At 40.1% G+C, this 19,123-nt stretch overlaps 3 protein-coding genes across 9 annotated transcripts in view; 2 read left to right on the top strand and 1 right to left on the bottom strand.

Annotated features, from left to right (window-relative positions):
• LOC137176846 (NLR family CARD domain-containing protein 3-like) overlaps nucleotides 1–19,123 on the top strand; it is a 376,610-nt gene that overhangs the window by 85,964 nt on the left and 271,523 nt on the right. The gene's annotated exons all lie outside the window — the stretch shown is intronic.
• LOC137176849 (NLR family CARD domain-containing protein 3-like) overlaps nucleotides 1–19,123 on the top strand; it is a 232,215-nt gene that overhangs the window by 24,646 nt on the left and 188,446 nt on the right. The gene's annotated exons all lie outside the window — the stretch shown is intronic.
• Nucleotides 11–19,123, bottom strand: part of LOC137176844 (NACHT, LRR and PYD domains-containing protein 3-like) — a 277,333-nt gene continuing 258,220 nt past the window's right edge. For 6 of the 7 annotated variants that reach the window (XM_067582816.1, XM_067582818.1, XM_067582817.1 and 3 more), the window contains 3 exons: nucleotides 2,642–2,815; nucleotides 1,281–1,327; nucleotides 11–1,126 (listed from right to left, as the gene is read on the bottom strand). In XM_067582816.1, the coding sequence (XP_067438917.1) occupies nucleotides 546–1,126; nucleotides 1,281–1,327; nucleotides 2,642–2,815 (802 nt within the window). In that variant the 3' untranslated portion in view covers nucleotides 11–545. The remainder of the gene's footprint in view (nucleotides 1,127–1,280; nucleotides 1,328–2,641; nucleotides 2,816–19,123) is intronic. The other variant, XM_067582823.1, reaches the window with a different exon arrangement.

The raw sequence follows: 19,123 nt of genomic DNA, 5'->3' as shown, positions 1-19,123 counted from the left end.
AAACCATGAATTGATGAATCTATGAATCATAATGTTTATTTACAGCTCTACATGCACATCCAGTAGAGACACATAAAAACATGTCGCTTTCTGAATTGACTATATGATTAAAAAAACAACTAATTGAACAACAAATAAGAGTAAAAACAACAAAGAGCCTCTATAGGCCAGCGGATACTTACTGTCATTATGTGTGTTATAGTTAGTCGGCAAAACTCTTCCAACATTTTTAAAAACCTTGGTCACAACTTGACGTTTCAGTAAACTTTCAGCCGCTGGTGGTTTTCTCTCTGAGAGCTTCTGAGTTTCACTGAGACTCATAAGGATCAAAGCCACGACCTCCGAACCTCCAAACAGTCCTCTAACAGACTGAGCTATCTGCTCTGAGAACATCAGCTTCTTTTTTACAGCTTTTTAAATGTCAAACAAACTGTCAGTCATGTGGAAACCATGTTGGTTTAGAAACTGCATTTACAAGCAGTGAGAGATCAGGTTGGTACTAAATAACATGAGAAAGTTTCTCTAACAGGAGGAGACTCTTCCTCCTACACAGAACACAGAGACACTGAGGAACCAGAACAGACTGTAAACCCAAACCCAAACCCAGCATACAGAGGCTGAGTGAATGTGGTGTTGAAGGTGTGGAGGTGGATCAGTGTGTCAGAGGAGACTCTGTAGAAGGACAGAGTGCCAGCAGGACAGTCCACATACACTGCTACTCTGTTAGAGACAGAGGAGGAGGAGGAGGAGGAGGAGGAGGAGGAGGAGGAGGAGGAGGAGGAGGAGATGGATGTTTCTATGTTATTGTGCCGGACAGAGTAACCATCATCATCAGAGCAGGTCAGTCTCCAGGACTGATCATTCCTTCCAAACACACAGTCTTCACTGTTTCCTTTCCTGCTGATTCCTCTGTAACTCACTGATATATCAACGTCTCCTCTCCACTCAACCTCCCAGTAACAGCGACCAGTCAGATCATTTCTACACAGCAGCTGACAGACATCAAATCTGTCTGGATGATCAGGATATGACTGCTTCTCCTTCACATTTGTCACCTTCCTGTTGTTGTCAGACAGTTTGAGGAATCTGTTTACTGTGTTTGGATCCAGTGTGAGTCGACAGAAATCTGATGGAGAGAACGAGACACAATACAGCTGCAGTTATTGATCGATCACCTGATTGATGATGACATCATCTTCATCCTCAGTAGGATGTGAATGAGTGATGTCACAGTTTGAAGTTTGCTTTGTTTTGATGAATGAAATGAAAAACACACTTACACTTCCTCAGACCTGGTGTCAACCATCGGACTCCAGTAGGCTGCAGGCTGAAAGGAGGAGGGGGGTCAGAGCAGCACGTTCTCTTTCAGCATGCAAACATGGACGTTACATCGCTCTAGTCTACTGTTTCATTATTCTGTTCAAATGTGGGGTTGGGCTTTGATAGACTTTGATCCATTCTGAATCCAGTATCCCAATCCTTCTGAAACCCTGATTGAATCTAATCAGGTTGAACTTTCAACATTTACAGGAAACTTCAGTTAGAAATAACAAAAAGTCAAAGATTGAGTTGAGATGTGTGATCAGCTCTGACAGAGAAAATGTTTCCAGCTCTTCTTCCTCTATCAGACATTGTCTCTCCATACACTCAAAAACATCATTCATGCCATCATTTATTATTAAGCATTTGGATTTCTGTCATTTCTGTTTTGTTTTGTTTTTTAAAGATTAGCAGCCACACATTCCTCCGTTCCCCATTGCTTCTATTCATCTGTTTAGCGTTGTCAGGTTAGGCTAACCTATTGTTGCTAACTCTGGAGCTAACCCCCATGCTGCAGCATTTATTAACTGACTGACACACTTTAGTCTGTACTGTAAAAAAGACGAGAGAAAGAGAGAGAGACAGCAGCAGCGGTCGAGCGAGCTAGAGAGTGAATGAAGACAGAGAGGGAGCGCTGGTAGAGAAAGTGCCGGTGAATCAGATCAATAAAACGTTATTTTCTGATTGTTTCACAGCGGTTATGTTCCGGAGGACAAATAGACACGCCCACACCTCCACGCCACCCTGCGGCTGAACGCCGCAACGCCTGATTGGGTCTGAATACGACCTTACTGTTCACCTTTTCCTCTGCTCTGCTCACATTCACCGTCACTTTTCTGACAATCGCTCTCTCGCTTAAACACTCGCTCACGTACTGCCCTTTTCTTTAAAAGGAGCTACGCAACCTGCAGTTTCCATGGCAACGACACAGACTTCACAGATTTCTGAATGAATGGATATTTGGTGTTATTTTTGGCATTTACTGTTATAGCAGAAACACTGTTCATAGTTTTCAAAATGATACATTTAAAATACATTGGGTTTATTCATTTAAAGTGCATTAATTTGATGCATTTTAAGTTAATTGGGGATATTGCATAAACCTGGTTATTATTTCTTTTAAACACATTGGATTTATTAATAAGAATACATAACCTCTCATTCCTGCTTGTTTAATTTATGTTTGAATTATAAAAATGCTTCATGTTAAGTTTATTAGTTTGTATATGTCAAAACTATGCAATTCCAATGGATGGAAATTTTATATGCAATTGAAATACATAAGTCTTACATATTAGGCCTAAATATTTTTTGAGTGTACCTGAAAGTCTCCAGTCTCCAGTGTGGATCCTTCAGTCCAGCAGACAGCAGCTTCTCTCCTGAGGCTCCTGGATGATTGTAGCTCACATCCAGCTCTCTCAGATGGGAGGGGTTGGAGCTCAGAGCTGAGGCCAGAGAAGCACAGCCTTCCTCTGTGATCAGACATCCTGACAGCCTGCAAACACACAAAACAACACACATGTCAGACAGTCTGAGAGTCCTGCTGTGTGCAGTCAGATACAACAACAAACTGTCTCCACACTAACTAACTAACTAAAAGACGAACTGAATCAGGGAGCTCCAGAAAGTTGAGCATCCAGCCAGATGGGAAAAGTCAGCAGCTGAGGGATGATTCAGCAGCATGTTTTTAGATGTGAACCCCCTAGGGGGGTCCGGGGTCATGACCCCCCAGGAAGAAAATGTTTTAAATATCAGCTTTAAAATGTGGATTTACAGTCGATGTTAGCAGGAGGATAAAGAGAAAAACTCACCCTAGAATTAATGTAATCTGACTGCTACAGAAGTAATGTAAGAGGGACATCAGTTCACTGCACACAGCCAAGAGAGCAGAGCCGCGTCCAAAAGTGGATTAAAGTGCATTAATCCACTAAACAATAAAGTTCATCACACAAAACTCAGTGTTTCTCAGGTTGTGCTGAACAAAACTCAGGAGACTCAGCAGCACAAATATTCCTGTTCTCTATTTCTGTTTAGAGTCTTCAGGTTAGGCTAACCCACTGATGCTAACAATTGATGCTAACCCTCTGATGCTGACCCATTAATGCTACCACACTGATGCTAAAAACTGATGCTAACCCATTAATGCTAACACACTGATGCTAACAATTGATGCTAACCCACTGATGCTAAAAATTGATGCTAATCCACTGATGCTAACACACTAATGCTAACAATCGATGCTAACATACTGATGTTAACCCACTGATGCTAAAAATTGATGCTGACCCACTGATGCTGACCCATTAATGCTAACACACGGATGCTAACATACTGATATTAACCCACTGAAGCTAGCCCACTGATGCTGAACCATCAATGTAAACACACTGATGCTAACCCATTAATGCTACCAATTGATGCTAACAACTGATGCGAACACACTGATGCTAACAATTGATGCTAACATACTGATGTTAACCCACTGATGCTAACAATTGATGCAAACAACTGATGCTAACCCACTGATGCTAACATACTGATGCTTACAATTGATGCTAACATACTGATGTTAACCCACTGATGCTGACCCATTAATGCTAACACACTGATGCTAACAAGTGATGCTAACCCACTGATGCTAAAAATTGATGCTAACCCACTGATGCTGACCCATTAATGCTAACACACGGATGCTAACATACTGATATTAACCCACTGAAGCTAGCCCACTGATGCTGAACCATCAATGTAAACACACTGATGCTAACCCATTAATGCTACCAATTGATGCTAACAACTGATGCGAACACACTGATGCTAACAATTGATGCTAACATACTGATGTTAACCCACTGATGCTAACAATTGATGCAAACAACTGATGCTAACCCACTGATGCTAACATACTGATGCTTACAATTGATGCTAACATACTGATGTTAACCCACTGATGCTGACCCATTAATGCTAACACACTGATGCTAACAACTGATGCTAACCCACTGATGCTAACATACTAATGCTTACAATTGATGCTAACATACTGATGTTAACCCACTGATGCTGACCCATTAATGCTAACACACTAATGCTAACACACTAATGCTAACATACTGATGTTAACCCACTGATGCTAACAATTGATGCAAACAACTGATGCTAACCCACTGATGCTAACATACTAATGCTTACAATTGATGCTAACATACTGATGTTAACCCACTGATGCTGACCCATTAATGCTGACACACTGATGCTAACAAGTGATGCTAACCCACTGATGCTAAAAATTGATGCAAGCAACTGATGCTAACCCACTGATGCTGACCCATTAATGCTAACACACTAATGCTAACACACTAATGTTAACATACTGATGTTAACCCACTGATGCTAAAAATTGATGCAAACAACTGATGCTGACCCATTAATGCTGACACATTGATGCTAACTATTGATGCTAACAACTGCTGCGAACACACTAATGCTAACAATTGATGCTAACATACTGATGTTAACCCACTCATGCTAACAATTGATGCAAACAACTGATGCTAACCCACTGATGCTAACATACTAATGCTTACAATTGATGCTAACATACTGATGTTAACCCACTGATGCTGACCCATTAATGCTGACACACTGATGCTAACAAGTGATGCTAACCCACTGATGCTAAAAATTGATGCAAACAACTGATGCTAACCCACTGATGCTGACCCATTAATGCTAACACACTAATGCTAACACACTAATGCTAACATACTGATGTTAACCCACTGATGCTAACAATTGATGCAAACAACTGATGCTAACATACTGATGCTAACATACTAATGCTTACAATTGATGCTAACATACTGATGTTAACCCACTGATGCTGACCCATTAATGCTGACACACTGATGCTAACAAGTGATGCTAACCCACTGATGCTAAAAATTGATGCAAACAACTGATGCTAACATACTGATGTCAACCCACTCATGCTAAAAATTGATGCAAACAACTGATGCTAACCCACTGATGCTGACCCATTAATGCTAACACACTAATGCTAACATGCTGATGTTAACCCACTGATGCTAAAAATTGATGCAAACAACTGATGCTAACCTACTGATGCTGACCCATTAATGCTAACACACTAATGCTAACATACTGATGTTAACCCACTGATGCTAAAAATTGATGCAAACAACTGATGCTAACCTACTGATGCTGACCCATTAATGCTAACACACTAATGCTAACATACTGATGTTAACCCACTGATGCTGACCCACTGATGCTAAAAATTGATGCTAACCCACTGATGCTGACCCATTAATGCTAACACACTAATGCTAACACACTCATGCTGACACACTGATGCTAACCCACTGATGCTGACCCATTAATGCTAACACACTAATGCTAACACACTGATGTTAACCCACTGATGCTAACCCACTGATGCTGACCCATTAATGCTAACACACTAATGCTAACATACTGATGTTAACCCACTGATGCTAGCCCACTGATGCTGAACCATCAATGTAAACACACTGATGCTAACCCATTAATGCTACCAATTGATGCTAACAACTGATGCGAACACACTGATGCTAACAATTGATGCTAACATACTGATGTTAACCCACTGATGCTAACAATTGATGCAAACAACTGATGCTAACCCACTGATGCTAACATACTGATGCTTACAATTGATGCTAACATACTGATGTTAACCCACTGATGCTGACCCATTAATGCTAACACACTGATGCTAACAAGTGATGCTAACCCACTGATGCTAAAAATTGATGCTAACCCACTGATGCTGACCCATTAATGCTAACACACGGATGCTAACATACTGATATTAACCCACTGAAGCTAGCCCACTGATGCTGAACCATCAATGTAAACACACTGATGCTAACCCATTAATGCTACCAATTGATGCTAACAACTGATGCGAACACACTGATGCTAACAACTGATGCTAACCCACTGATGCTAACATACTAATGCTTACAATTGATGCTAACATACTGATGTTAACCCACTGATGCTGACCCATTAATGCTAACACACTAATGCTAACACACTAATGCTAACATACTGATGTTAACCCACTGATGCTAACAATTGATGCAAACAACTGATGCTAACCCACTGATGCTAACATACTAATGCTTACAATTGATGCTAACATACTGATGTTAACCCACTGATGCTGACCCATTAATGCTGACACACTGATGCTAACAAGTGATGCTAACCCACTGATGCTAAAAATTGATGCAAGCAACTGATGCTAACCCACTGATGCTGACCCATTAATGCTAACACACTAATGCTAACACACTAATGTTAACATACTGATGTTAACCCACTGATGCTAAAAATTGATGCAAACAACTGATGCTGACCCATTAATGCTGACACATTGATGCTAACTATTGATGCTAACAACTGCTGCGAACACACTAATGCTAACAATTGATGCTAACATACTGATGTTAACCCACTCATGCTAACAATTGATGCAAACAACTGATGCTAACCCACTGATGCTAACATACTAATGCTTACAATTGATGCTAACATACTGATGTTAACCCACTGATGCTGACCCATTAATGCTGACACACTGATGCTAACAAGTGATGCTAACCCACTGATGCTAAAAATTGATGCAAACAACTGATGCTAACCCACTGATGCTGACCCATTAATGCTAACACACTAATGCTAACACACTAATGCTAACATACTGATGTTAACCCACTGATGCTAACAATTGATGCAAACAACTGATGCTAACATACTGATGCTAACATACTAATGCTTACAATTGATGCTAACATACTGATGTTAACCCACTGATGCTGACCCATTAATGCTGACACACTGATGCTAACAAGTGATGCTAACCCACTGATGCTAAAAATTGATGCAAACAACTGATGCTAACATACTGATGTCAACCCACTCATGCTAAAAATTGATGCAAACAACTGATGCTAACCCACTGATGCTGACCCATTAATGCTAACACACTAATGCTAACATGCTGATGTTAACCCACTGATGCTAAAAATTGATGCAAACAACTGATGCTAACCTACTGATGCTGACCCATTAATGCTAACACACTAATGCTAACATACTGATGTTAACCCACTGATGCTAAAAATTGATGCAAACAACTGATGCTAACCTACTGATGCTGACCCATTAATGCTAACACACTAATGCTAACATACTGATGTTAACCCACTGATGCTGACCCACTGATGCTAAAAATTGATGCTAACCCACTGATGCTGACCCATTAATGCTAACACACTAATGCTAACACACTGATGTTAACCCACTGATGCTAACCCACTGATGCTGACCCATTAATGCTAACACACTAATGCTAACACACTGATGTTAACCCACTGATGCTAACCCACTGATGCTGACCCATTAATGCTAACACACTAATGCTAACATACTGATGTTAACCCACTGATGCTAACCTACTGATGCTGACCCATTAATGCTAACACACTAATGCTAACATACTGATGTTAACCCACTGATGCTGACCCACTGATGCTAAAAATTGATGCTAACCCACTGATGCTGACCCATTAATGCTAACACACTAATGCTAACACACTGATGTTAACCCACTGATGCTAACCCACTGATGCTGACCCATTAATGCTAACACACTAATGCTAACACACTGATGTTAACCCACTGATGCTAACCCACTGATGCTGACCCATTAATGCTAACACACTTATGCTAACATACTGATGTCAACCCACTGATGCTAAAAATTGATGCTAACCCACTGATGCTGACCCATTAATGCTAACACACGGATGCTAACATACTGATATTAACCCACTGAAGCTAGCCCACTGATGCTGAACCATCAATGTAAACACACTGATGCTAACCCATTAATGCTACCAATTGATGCTAACAACTGATGCGAACACACTGATGCTAACAATTGATGCTAACATACTGATGTTAACCCACTGATGCTAACAATTGATGCAAACAACTGATGCTAACCCACTGATGCTAACATAGTAATGCTTACAATTGATGCTAACATACTGATGTTAACCCACTGATGCTGACCCATTAATGCTGACACACTGATGCTAACAAGTGATGCTAACCCACCGATGCTAAAAATTGATGCAAGCAACTGATGCTAACCCACTGATGCTGACCCATTAATGCTAACACACTAATGCTAACACACTAATGCTAACATACTGATGTTAACCCACTGATGCTAAAAATTGATGCAAACAACTGATGCTGACCCATTAATGCTGACACATTGATGCTAACTATTGATGCTAACAACTGATGCTAACCCACTGATGCTGACCCATTAATGCTAACACACTAATGCTAACATACTGATGTTAACCCACTGATGCTAAAAATTGATGCAAACAACTGATGCTAACCCACTGATGCTGACCCATTAATGCTAACACACTAATGCTAACATACTGATGTTAACCCACTGATGCTAAAAATTGATGCAAACAACTGATGCTGACCCATTAATGCTGACACATTGATGCTAACTATTGATGCTAACAACTGATGCTAACCCACTGATGCTGACCCATTAATGCTAACACACTAATGCTAACATACTGATGTTAACCCACTGATGCTAAAAATTGATGCAAACAACTGATGCTAACCCACTGATGCTGACCCATTAATGCTAACACACTAATGCTAACATACTGATGTTAACCCACTGATGCTAAAAATTGATGCAAACAACTGATGCTAACCTACTGATGCTGACCCATTAATGCTAACACACTAATGCTAACATACTGATGTTAACCCACTGATGCTAAAAATTGATGCAAACAACTGATGCTAACCTACTGATGCTGACCCATTAATGCTAACACACTGATGCTAACAAGTGATGCTAACCCACTGATGCTAAAAATTGATGCAAACAACTGATGCTAACCCACTGATGCTGACCCATTAATGCTAACACACTAATGCTAACATACTGATGCTAAAAATTGATGCAAACAACTGATGCTAACCCACTGATGCTGACCCATTAATGCTAACACACTAATGCTAACATGCTGATGTTAACCCACTGATGCTAAAAATAGATGAAAACAACTGATGCTGACCCATTAATGCTAACACACTGATGCTAACAATTGATGCTAACCCACTGATGCTAAAAATTGATGCTAACCCACTGATGCTGACCCATTAATGCTAACACACTGATGCTAACAAGTGATGGTAACCCACTGATGCTAAAAATTGATGCAAACAACTGATGCTAACCTACTGATGCTGACCCATTAATGCTAACACACTAATGCTAACATACTGATGTTAACCCACTGATGCTAAAAATTGATGCAAACAACTGATGCTAACCTACTGATGCTGACCCATTAATGCTAACACACTAATGCTAACATACTGATGTTAACCCACTGATGCTGACCCACTGATGCTAAAAATTGATGCTAACCCACTGATGCTGACCCATTAATGCTAACACACTAATGCTAACACACTGATGTTAACCCACTGATGCTAACCCACTGATGCTGACCCATTAATGCTAACACACTAATGCTAACACACTGATGTTAACCCACTGATGCTAACCCACTGATGCTGACCCATTAATGCTAACACACTAATGCTAACATACTGATGTTAACCCACTGATGCTAACCTACTGATGCTGACCCATTAATGCTAACACACTAATGCTAACATACTGATGTTAACCCACTGATGCTGACCCACTGATGCTAAAAATTGATGCTAACCCACTGATGCTGACCCATTAATGCTAACACACTAATGCTAACACACTGATGTTAACCCACTGATGCTAACCCACTGATGCTGACCCATTAATGCTGACACACTGATGCTAACAAGTGATGCTAACCCACCGATGCTAAAAATTGATGCAAGCAACTGATGCTAACCCACTGATGCTGACCCATTAATGCTAACACACTAATGCTAACACACTGATGTTAACCCACTGATGCTAACCCACTGATGCTGACCCATTAATGCTGACACACTGATGCTAACAAGTGATGCTAACCCACCGATGCTAAAAATTGATGCAAGCAACTGATGCTAACCCACTGATGCTGACCCATTAATGCTAACACACTAATGCTAACATACTGATGTTAACCCACTGATGCTAACCCACTGATGCTGACCCATTAATGCTAACACACTAATGCTAACACACTGATGTTAACCCACTGATGCTAACCCACTGATGCTGACCCATTAATGCTAACACACGGATGCTAACATACTGATATTAACCCACTGAAGCTAGCCCACTGATGCTGAACCATCAATGTAAACACACTGATGCTAACCCATTAATGCTACCAATTGATGCTAACAACTGATGCGAACACACTGATGCTAACAATTGATGCTAACATACTGATGTTAACCCACTGATGCTAACAATTGATGCAAACAACTGATGCTAACCCACTGATGCTAACATACTGATGCTTACAATTGATGCTAACATACTGATGTTAACCCACTGATGCTGACCCATTAATGCTAACACACTGATGCTAACAAGTGATGCTAACCCACTGATGCTAAAAATTGATGCTAACCCACTGATGCTGACCCATTAATGCTAACACACGGATGCTAACATACTGATATTAACCCACTGAAGCTAGCCCACTGATGCTGAACCATCAATGTAAACACACTGATGCTAACCCATTAATGCTACCAATTGATGCTAACAACTGATGCGAACACACTGATGCTAACAACTGATGCTAACCCACTGATGCTAACATACTAATGCTTACAATTGATGCTAACATACTGATGTTAACCCACTGATGCTGACCCATTAATGCTAACACACTAATGCTAACACACTAATGCTAACATACTGATGTTAACCCACTGATGCTAACAATTGATGCAAACAACTGATGCTAACCCACTGATGCTAACATACTAATGCTTACAATTGATGCTAACATACTGATGTTAACCCACTGATGCTGACCCATTAATGCTGACACACTGATGCTAACAAGTGATGCTAACCCACTGATGCTAAAAATTGATGCAAGCAACTGATGCTAACCCACTGATGCTGACCCATTAATGCTAACACACTAATGCTAACACACTAATGTTAACATACTGATGTTAACCCACTGATGCTAAAAATTGATGCAAACAACTGATGCTGACCCATTAATGCTGACACATTGATGCTAACTATTGATGCTAACAACTGCTGCGAACACACTAATGCTAACAATTGATGCTAACATACTGATGTTAACCCACTCATGCTAACAATTGATGCAAACAACTGATGCTAACCCACTGATGCTAACATACTAATGCTTACAATTGATGCTAACATACTGATGTTAACCCACTGATGCTGACCCATTAATGCTGACACACTGATGCTAACAAGTGATGCTAACCCACTGATGCTAAAAATTGATGCAAACAACTGATGCTAACCCACTGATGCTGACCCATTAATGCTAACACACTAATGCTAACACACTAATGCTAACATACTGATGTTAACCCACTGATGCTAACAATTGATGCAAACAACTGATGCTAACATACTGATGCTAACATACTAATGCTTACAATTGATGCTAACATACTGATGTTAACCCACTGATGCTGACCCATTAATGCTGACACACTGATGCTAACAAGTGATGCTAACCCACTGATGCTAAAAATTGATGCAAACAACTGATGCTAACATACTGATGTCAACCCACTCATGCTAAAAATTGATGCAAACAACTGATGCTAACCCACTGATGCTGACCCATTAATGCTAACACACTAATGCTAACATGCTGATGTTAACCCACTGATGCTAAAAATTGATGCAAACAACTGATGCTAACCTACTGATGCTGACCCATTAATGCTAACACACTAATGCTAACATACTGATGTTAACCCACTGATGCTAAAAATTGATGCAAACAACTGATGCTAACCTACTGATGCTGACCCATTAATGCTAACACACTAATGCTAACATACTGATGTTAACCCACTGATGCTGACCCACTGATGCTAAAAATTGATGCTAACCCACTGATGCTGACCCATTAATGCTAACACACTAATGCTAACACACTGATGTTAACCCACTGATGCTAACCCACTGATGCTGACCCATTAATGCTAACACACTAATGCTAACACACTGATGTTAACCCACTGATGCTAACCCACTGATGCTGACCCATTAATGCTAACACACTAATGCTAACATACTGATGTTAACCCACTGATGCTAACCTACTGATGCTGACCCATTAATGCTAACACACTAATGCTAACATACTGATGTTAACCCACTGATGCTGACCCACTGATGCTAAAAATTGATGCTAACCCACTGATGCTGACCCATTAATGCTAACACACTAATGCTAACACACTGATGTTAACCCACTGATGCTAACCCACTGATGCTGACCCATTAATGCTAACACACTAATGCTAACACACTGATGTTAACCCACTGATGCTAACCCACTGATGCTGACCCATTAATGCTAACACACTTATGCTAACATACTGATGTCAACCCACTGATGCTAAAAATTGATGCTAACCCACTGATGCTGACCCATTAATGCTAACACACGGATGCTAACATACTGATATTAACCCACTGAAGCTAGCCCACTGATGCTGAACCATCAATGTAAACACACTGATGCTAACCCATTAATGCTACCAATTGATGCTAACAACTGATGCGAACACACTGATGCTAACAATTGATGCTAACATACTGATGTTAACCCACTGATGCTAACAATTGATGCAAACAACTGATGCTAACCCACTGATGCTAACATAGTAATGCTTACAATTGATGCTAACATACTGATGTTAACCCACTGATGCTGACCCATTAATGCTGACACACTGATGCTAACAAGTGATGCTAACCCACCGATGCTAAAAATTGATGCAAGCAACTGATGCTAACCCACTGATGCTGACCCATTAATGCTAACACACTAATGCTAACACACTAATGCTAACATACTGATGTTAACCCACTGATGCTAAAAATTGATGCAAACAACTGATGCTGACCCATTAATGCTGACACATTGATGCTAACTATTGATGCTAACAACTGATGCTAACCCACTGATGCTGACCCATTAATGCTAACACACTAATGCTAACATACTGATGTTAACCCACTGATGCTAAAAATTGATGCAAACAACTGATGCTAACCCACTGATGCTGACCCATTAATGCTAACACACTAATGCTAACATACTGATGTTAACCCACTGATGCTAAAAATTGATGCAAACAACTGATGCTAACCTACTGATGCTGACCCATTAATGCTAACACACTAATGCTAACATACTGATGTTAACCCACTGATGCTAAAAATTGATGCAAACAACTGATGCTAACCTACTGATGCTGACCCATTAATGCTAACACACTGATGCTAACAAGTGATGCTAACCCACTGATGCTAAAAATTGATGCAAACAACTGATGCTAACCCACTGATGCTGACCCATTAATGCTAACACACTAATGCTAACATACTGATGCTAAAAATTGATGCAAACAACTGATGCTAACCCACTGATGCTGACCCATTAATGCTAACACACTAATGCTAACATGCTGATGTTAACCCACTGATGCTAAAAATAGATGAAAACAACTGATGCTGACCCATTAATGCTAACACACTGATGCTAACAATTGATGCTAACCCACTGATGCTAAAAATTGATGCTAACCCACTGATGCTGACCCATTAATGCTAACACACTGATGCTAACAAGTGATGGTAACCCACTGATGCTAAAAATTGATGCAAACAACTGATGCTAACCTACTGATGCTGACCCATTAATGCTAACACACTAATGCTAACATACTGATGTTAACCCACTGATGCTAAAAATTGATGCAAACAACTGATGCTAACCTACTGATGCTGACCCATTAATGCTAACACACTAATGCTAACATACTGATGTTAACCCACTGATGCTGACCCACTGATGCTAAAAATTGATGCTAACCCACTGATGCTGACCCATTAATGCTAACACACTAATGCTAACACACTGATGTTAACCCACTGATGCTAACCCACTGATGCTGACCCATTAATGCTAACACACTAATGCTAACACACTGATGTTAACCCACTGATGCTAACCCACTGATGCTGACCCATTAATGCTAACACACTAATGCTAACATACTGATGTTAACCCACTGATGCTAACCTACTGATGCTGACCCATTAATGCTAACACACTAATGCTAACATACTGATGTTAACCCACTGATGCTGACCCACTGATGCTAAAAATTGATGCTAACCCACTGATGCTGACCCATTAATGCTAACACACTAATGCTAACACACTGATGTTAACCCACTGATGCTAACCCACTGATGCTGACCCATTAATGCTAACACACTAATGCTAACACACTGATGTTAACCCACTGATGCTAACCCACTGATGCTGACCCATTAATGCTGACACACTGATGCTAACAAGTGATGCTAACCCACCGATGCTAAAAATTGATGCAAGCAACTGATGCTAACCCACTGATGCTGACCCATTAATGCTAACACACTAATGCTAACACACTGATGTTAACCCACTGATGCTAACCCACTGATGCTGACCCATTAATGCTGACACACTGATGCTAACAAGTGATGCTAACCCACCGATGCTAAAAATTGATGCAAGCAACTGATGCTAACCCACTGATGCTGACCCATTAATGCTAACACACTAATGCTAACATACTGATGTTAACCCACTGATGCTAAAAATTGATGCTAACCCACTGATGCTGACCCATTAATGCTAACACACTAATGCTAACATGCTGATGTTAACCCACTGATGCTAAAAATTGATGCAAACAACTGATGCTAACCTACTGATGCTGACCCATTAATGCTAACACACTAATGCTAACATACTGATGTTAACCCACTGATGCTAACCCACTGATGCTGACCCATTAATGCTAACACACTAATGCTAACACACTGATGTTAACCCACTGATGCTAACCCACTGATGCTGACCCATTAATGCTAACACACTAATGCTAACATACTGATGTTAACCCACTGATGCTAACCTACTGATGCTGACCCATTAATGCTAACACACTAATGCTAACACACTGATGTTAACCCACTGATGCTAACCCACTGATGCTGACCCATTAATGCTAACACACTAATGCTAACACACTGATGTTAACCCACTGATGCTAACCCACTGATGCTGACCCATTAATGCTAACACACTTATGCTAACATACTGATGTCAACCCACTGATGCTAAAAATTGATGCTAACCCACTGATGCTGACCCATTAATGCTAACACACGGATGCTAACATACTGATATTAACCCACTGAAGCTAGCCCACTGATGCTGAACCATCAATGTAAACACACTGATGCTAACCCATTAATGCTACCAATTGATGCTAACAACTGATGCGAACACACTGATGCTAACAATTGATGCTAACATACTGATGTTAACCCACTGATGCTAACAATTGATGCAAACAACTGATGCTAACCCACTGATGCTAACATAGTAATGCTTACAATTGATGCTAACATACTGATGTTAACCCACTGATGCTGACCCATTAATGCTGACACACTGATGCTAACAAGTGATGCTAACCCACCGATGCTAAAAATTGATGCAAGCAACTGATGCTAACCCACTGATGCTGACCCATTAATGCTAACACACTAATGCTAACACACTAATGCTAACATACTGATGTTAACCCACTGATGCTAAAAATTGATGCAAACAACTGATGCTGACCCATTAATGCTGACACATTGATGCTAACTATTGATGCTAACAACTGCTGCGAACACACTGATGCTAACAATTGATGCTAACATACTGATGTTAACCCACTGATGCTAACAATTGATGCAAACAACTGATGCTAACCCACTGATGCTAACATACTAATGCTTACAATTGATGCTAACATACTGATGTTAACCCACTGATGCTGACCCATTAATGCTGACACACTGATGCTAACAAGTGATGCTAACCCACTGATGCTAAAAATTGATGCAAACAACTGATGCTAACCCACTGATGCTGACCCATTAATGCTAACACACTAATGCTAACACACTAATGCTAACATACTGATGTTAACCCACTGATGCTAACAATTGATGCAAACAACTGATGCTAACCCACTGATGCTAACATACTAATGCTTACAATTGATGCTAACATACTGATGTTAACCCACTGATGCTGACCCATTAATGCTGACACACTGATGCTAACAAGTGATGCTAACCCACTGATGCTAAAAATTGATGCAAACAACTGATGCTAACATACTGATGTCAACCCACTCATGCTAAAAATTGATGCAAACAACTGATGCTAACCCACTGATGCTGACCCATTAATGCTAACACACTAATGCTAACATACTGATGTTAACCCACTGATGCTAAAAATTGATGCTAACCCACTGATGCTGACCCATTAATGCTAACACACTAATGCTAACATGCTGATGTTAACCCACTGATGCTAAAAATTGATGCAAACAACTGATGCTAACACACTAATGCTAACATACTGATGTTAACCCACTGATGCTAAAAATTGATGCAAACAACTGATGCTAACACACTAATGCTAACATACTGATGTTAACCCACTGATGCTAAAAATTGATGCAAACAACTGATGCTAACCCACTGATGCTGACCCATTAATGCTAACACACTTATGCTAACATACTGATGTCAACCCACTGATGCTAAAAATTGATGCAAACAACTGATGCTGACCCATTAATGCTGACACATTGATGCTAACTATTGATGCTAACAACTGCTGCGAACACACTAATGCTAACAATTGATGCTAACAACTGATGCGAACACACTAATGCTAACAATTGATGCTAACATACTTATGTTAACCCACTGATGCTAACAATTGATGCAAACAACTGATGCTAACCCACTGATGCTAACATACTAATGCTTACAATTGATGCTAACATACTGATGTTAACCCACTGATGCTGACCCATTAATGCTACCACACTGATGCTAACACACTGATGCTAAAAATTGATGCTAACCCACTGATGCTGACCCATTAATGCTAACACACTAATGCTAACACACTGATGCTGACCCATTAATGCTAACACACTAATGCTAACATACTGATGTTAACCCACTGATGCTAAAAATAGATGAAAACAACTGATGCTAACCCACTGATGCGAACATACTGATGTCAACCCACTGATGCTAAAATTGATACAAACAACTGATGCTAACCCACTGATGCTGACCCATTAATACTAACACACTTATGCTAACATGCTGATGTTAACCCACTGATGCTGACCCATTAATGCTAACATAGTAATGCTAACATACTGATGTTAACCCACTGATGCTAAAAATTGATGCTAACCCACTGATGCTGACCCATTAATGCTAACACACTAATGCTAACACACTGATGTTAACCCACTGATGCTAACCCACTGATGCTGACCCATTAATGCTAACACACTAATGCTAACACACTGATGCTGACCCATTAATGCTAACACACTAATGCTAACATACTGATGTTAACCCACTGATGCTAAAAATAGATGAAAACAACTGATGCTAACCCACTGATGCTGACCCATTAATACTAACACACTTATGCTAACATGCTGATGTTAACCCACTGATGCTAAAAATTGATGCAAACAACTGATGCTGACCCATTAATGCTAACACACTAATGCTAACATGCTGATGTTAACCCACTGATGCTAACCCACTGATGCTGACCCATTAATGCTAACATACTGATGTTAACCCACTGATGCTAAAAATTGATGCTAACCCACTGATGCGGACCCATTAATGCTAACACACTAATGCTAACATACTGATGTTAACCCACTGATGCTAAAAATTGATGCAAACAACTGATGCTAACCCACTGATGCTGACCCATTAATGCTAACACACTAATGCTAACATACTGATGTTAACCCACTGATGCTAAAAATTGATGCAAACTGATGCTAACCCACTGATGCTGACCCATTAATGCTAACACACTTATGCTAACATACTGACGTTAACCCACTCATGCTAAAAATTGATGCAAACAACTGATGCTAACCCACTGATGCTGACCCATTAATGCTAACATACTAATGCTAACATACTGTTGTTAACCCACTGATGCTAAAAATTGATGCTAACCCACTGATGCTAACATACTGATGTCAACCCACTGATGCTAAAATTGATACAAACAACTGATGCTAACCCACTGATGCTGACCCATTAATACTAACACACTTATGCTAACATGCTGATGTTAACCCACTGATGCTAAAATTGATACAAACAACTGATGCTAACCCACTGATGCTGACCCATTAATACTAACACACTTATGCTAACATGCTGATGTTAACCCAGTGATGCTAAAAATTGATGCTAACCCACTGATGCTGACCCATTAATGCTAACACACTTATGCTAACATACTGATGTTAACCCACTGATGCTAAAAATTGATGCAAACAACTGATGCTGACCCATTAATGCTAA

The sequence above is a fragment of the Thunnus thynnus genome, chromosome 24 (genome assembly GCF_963924715.1).
Source record: "Thunnus thynnus chromosome 24, fThuThy2.1, whole genome shotgun sequence".
Lineage (NCBI taxonomy): Eukaryota > Metazoa > Chordata > Actinopteri > Scombriformes > Scombridae > Thunnus > Thunnus thynnus.
This window is presented reverse-complemented; position numbering and strand designations above follow the sequence as displayed.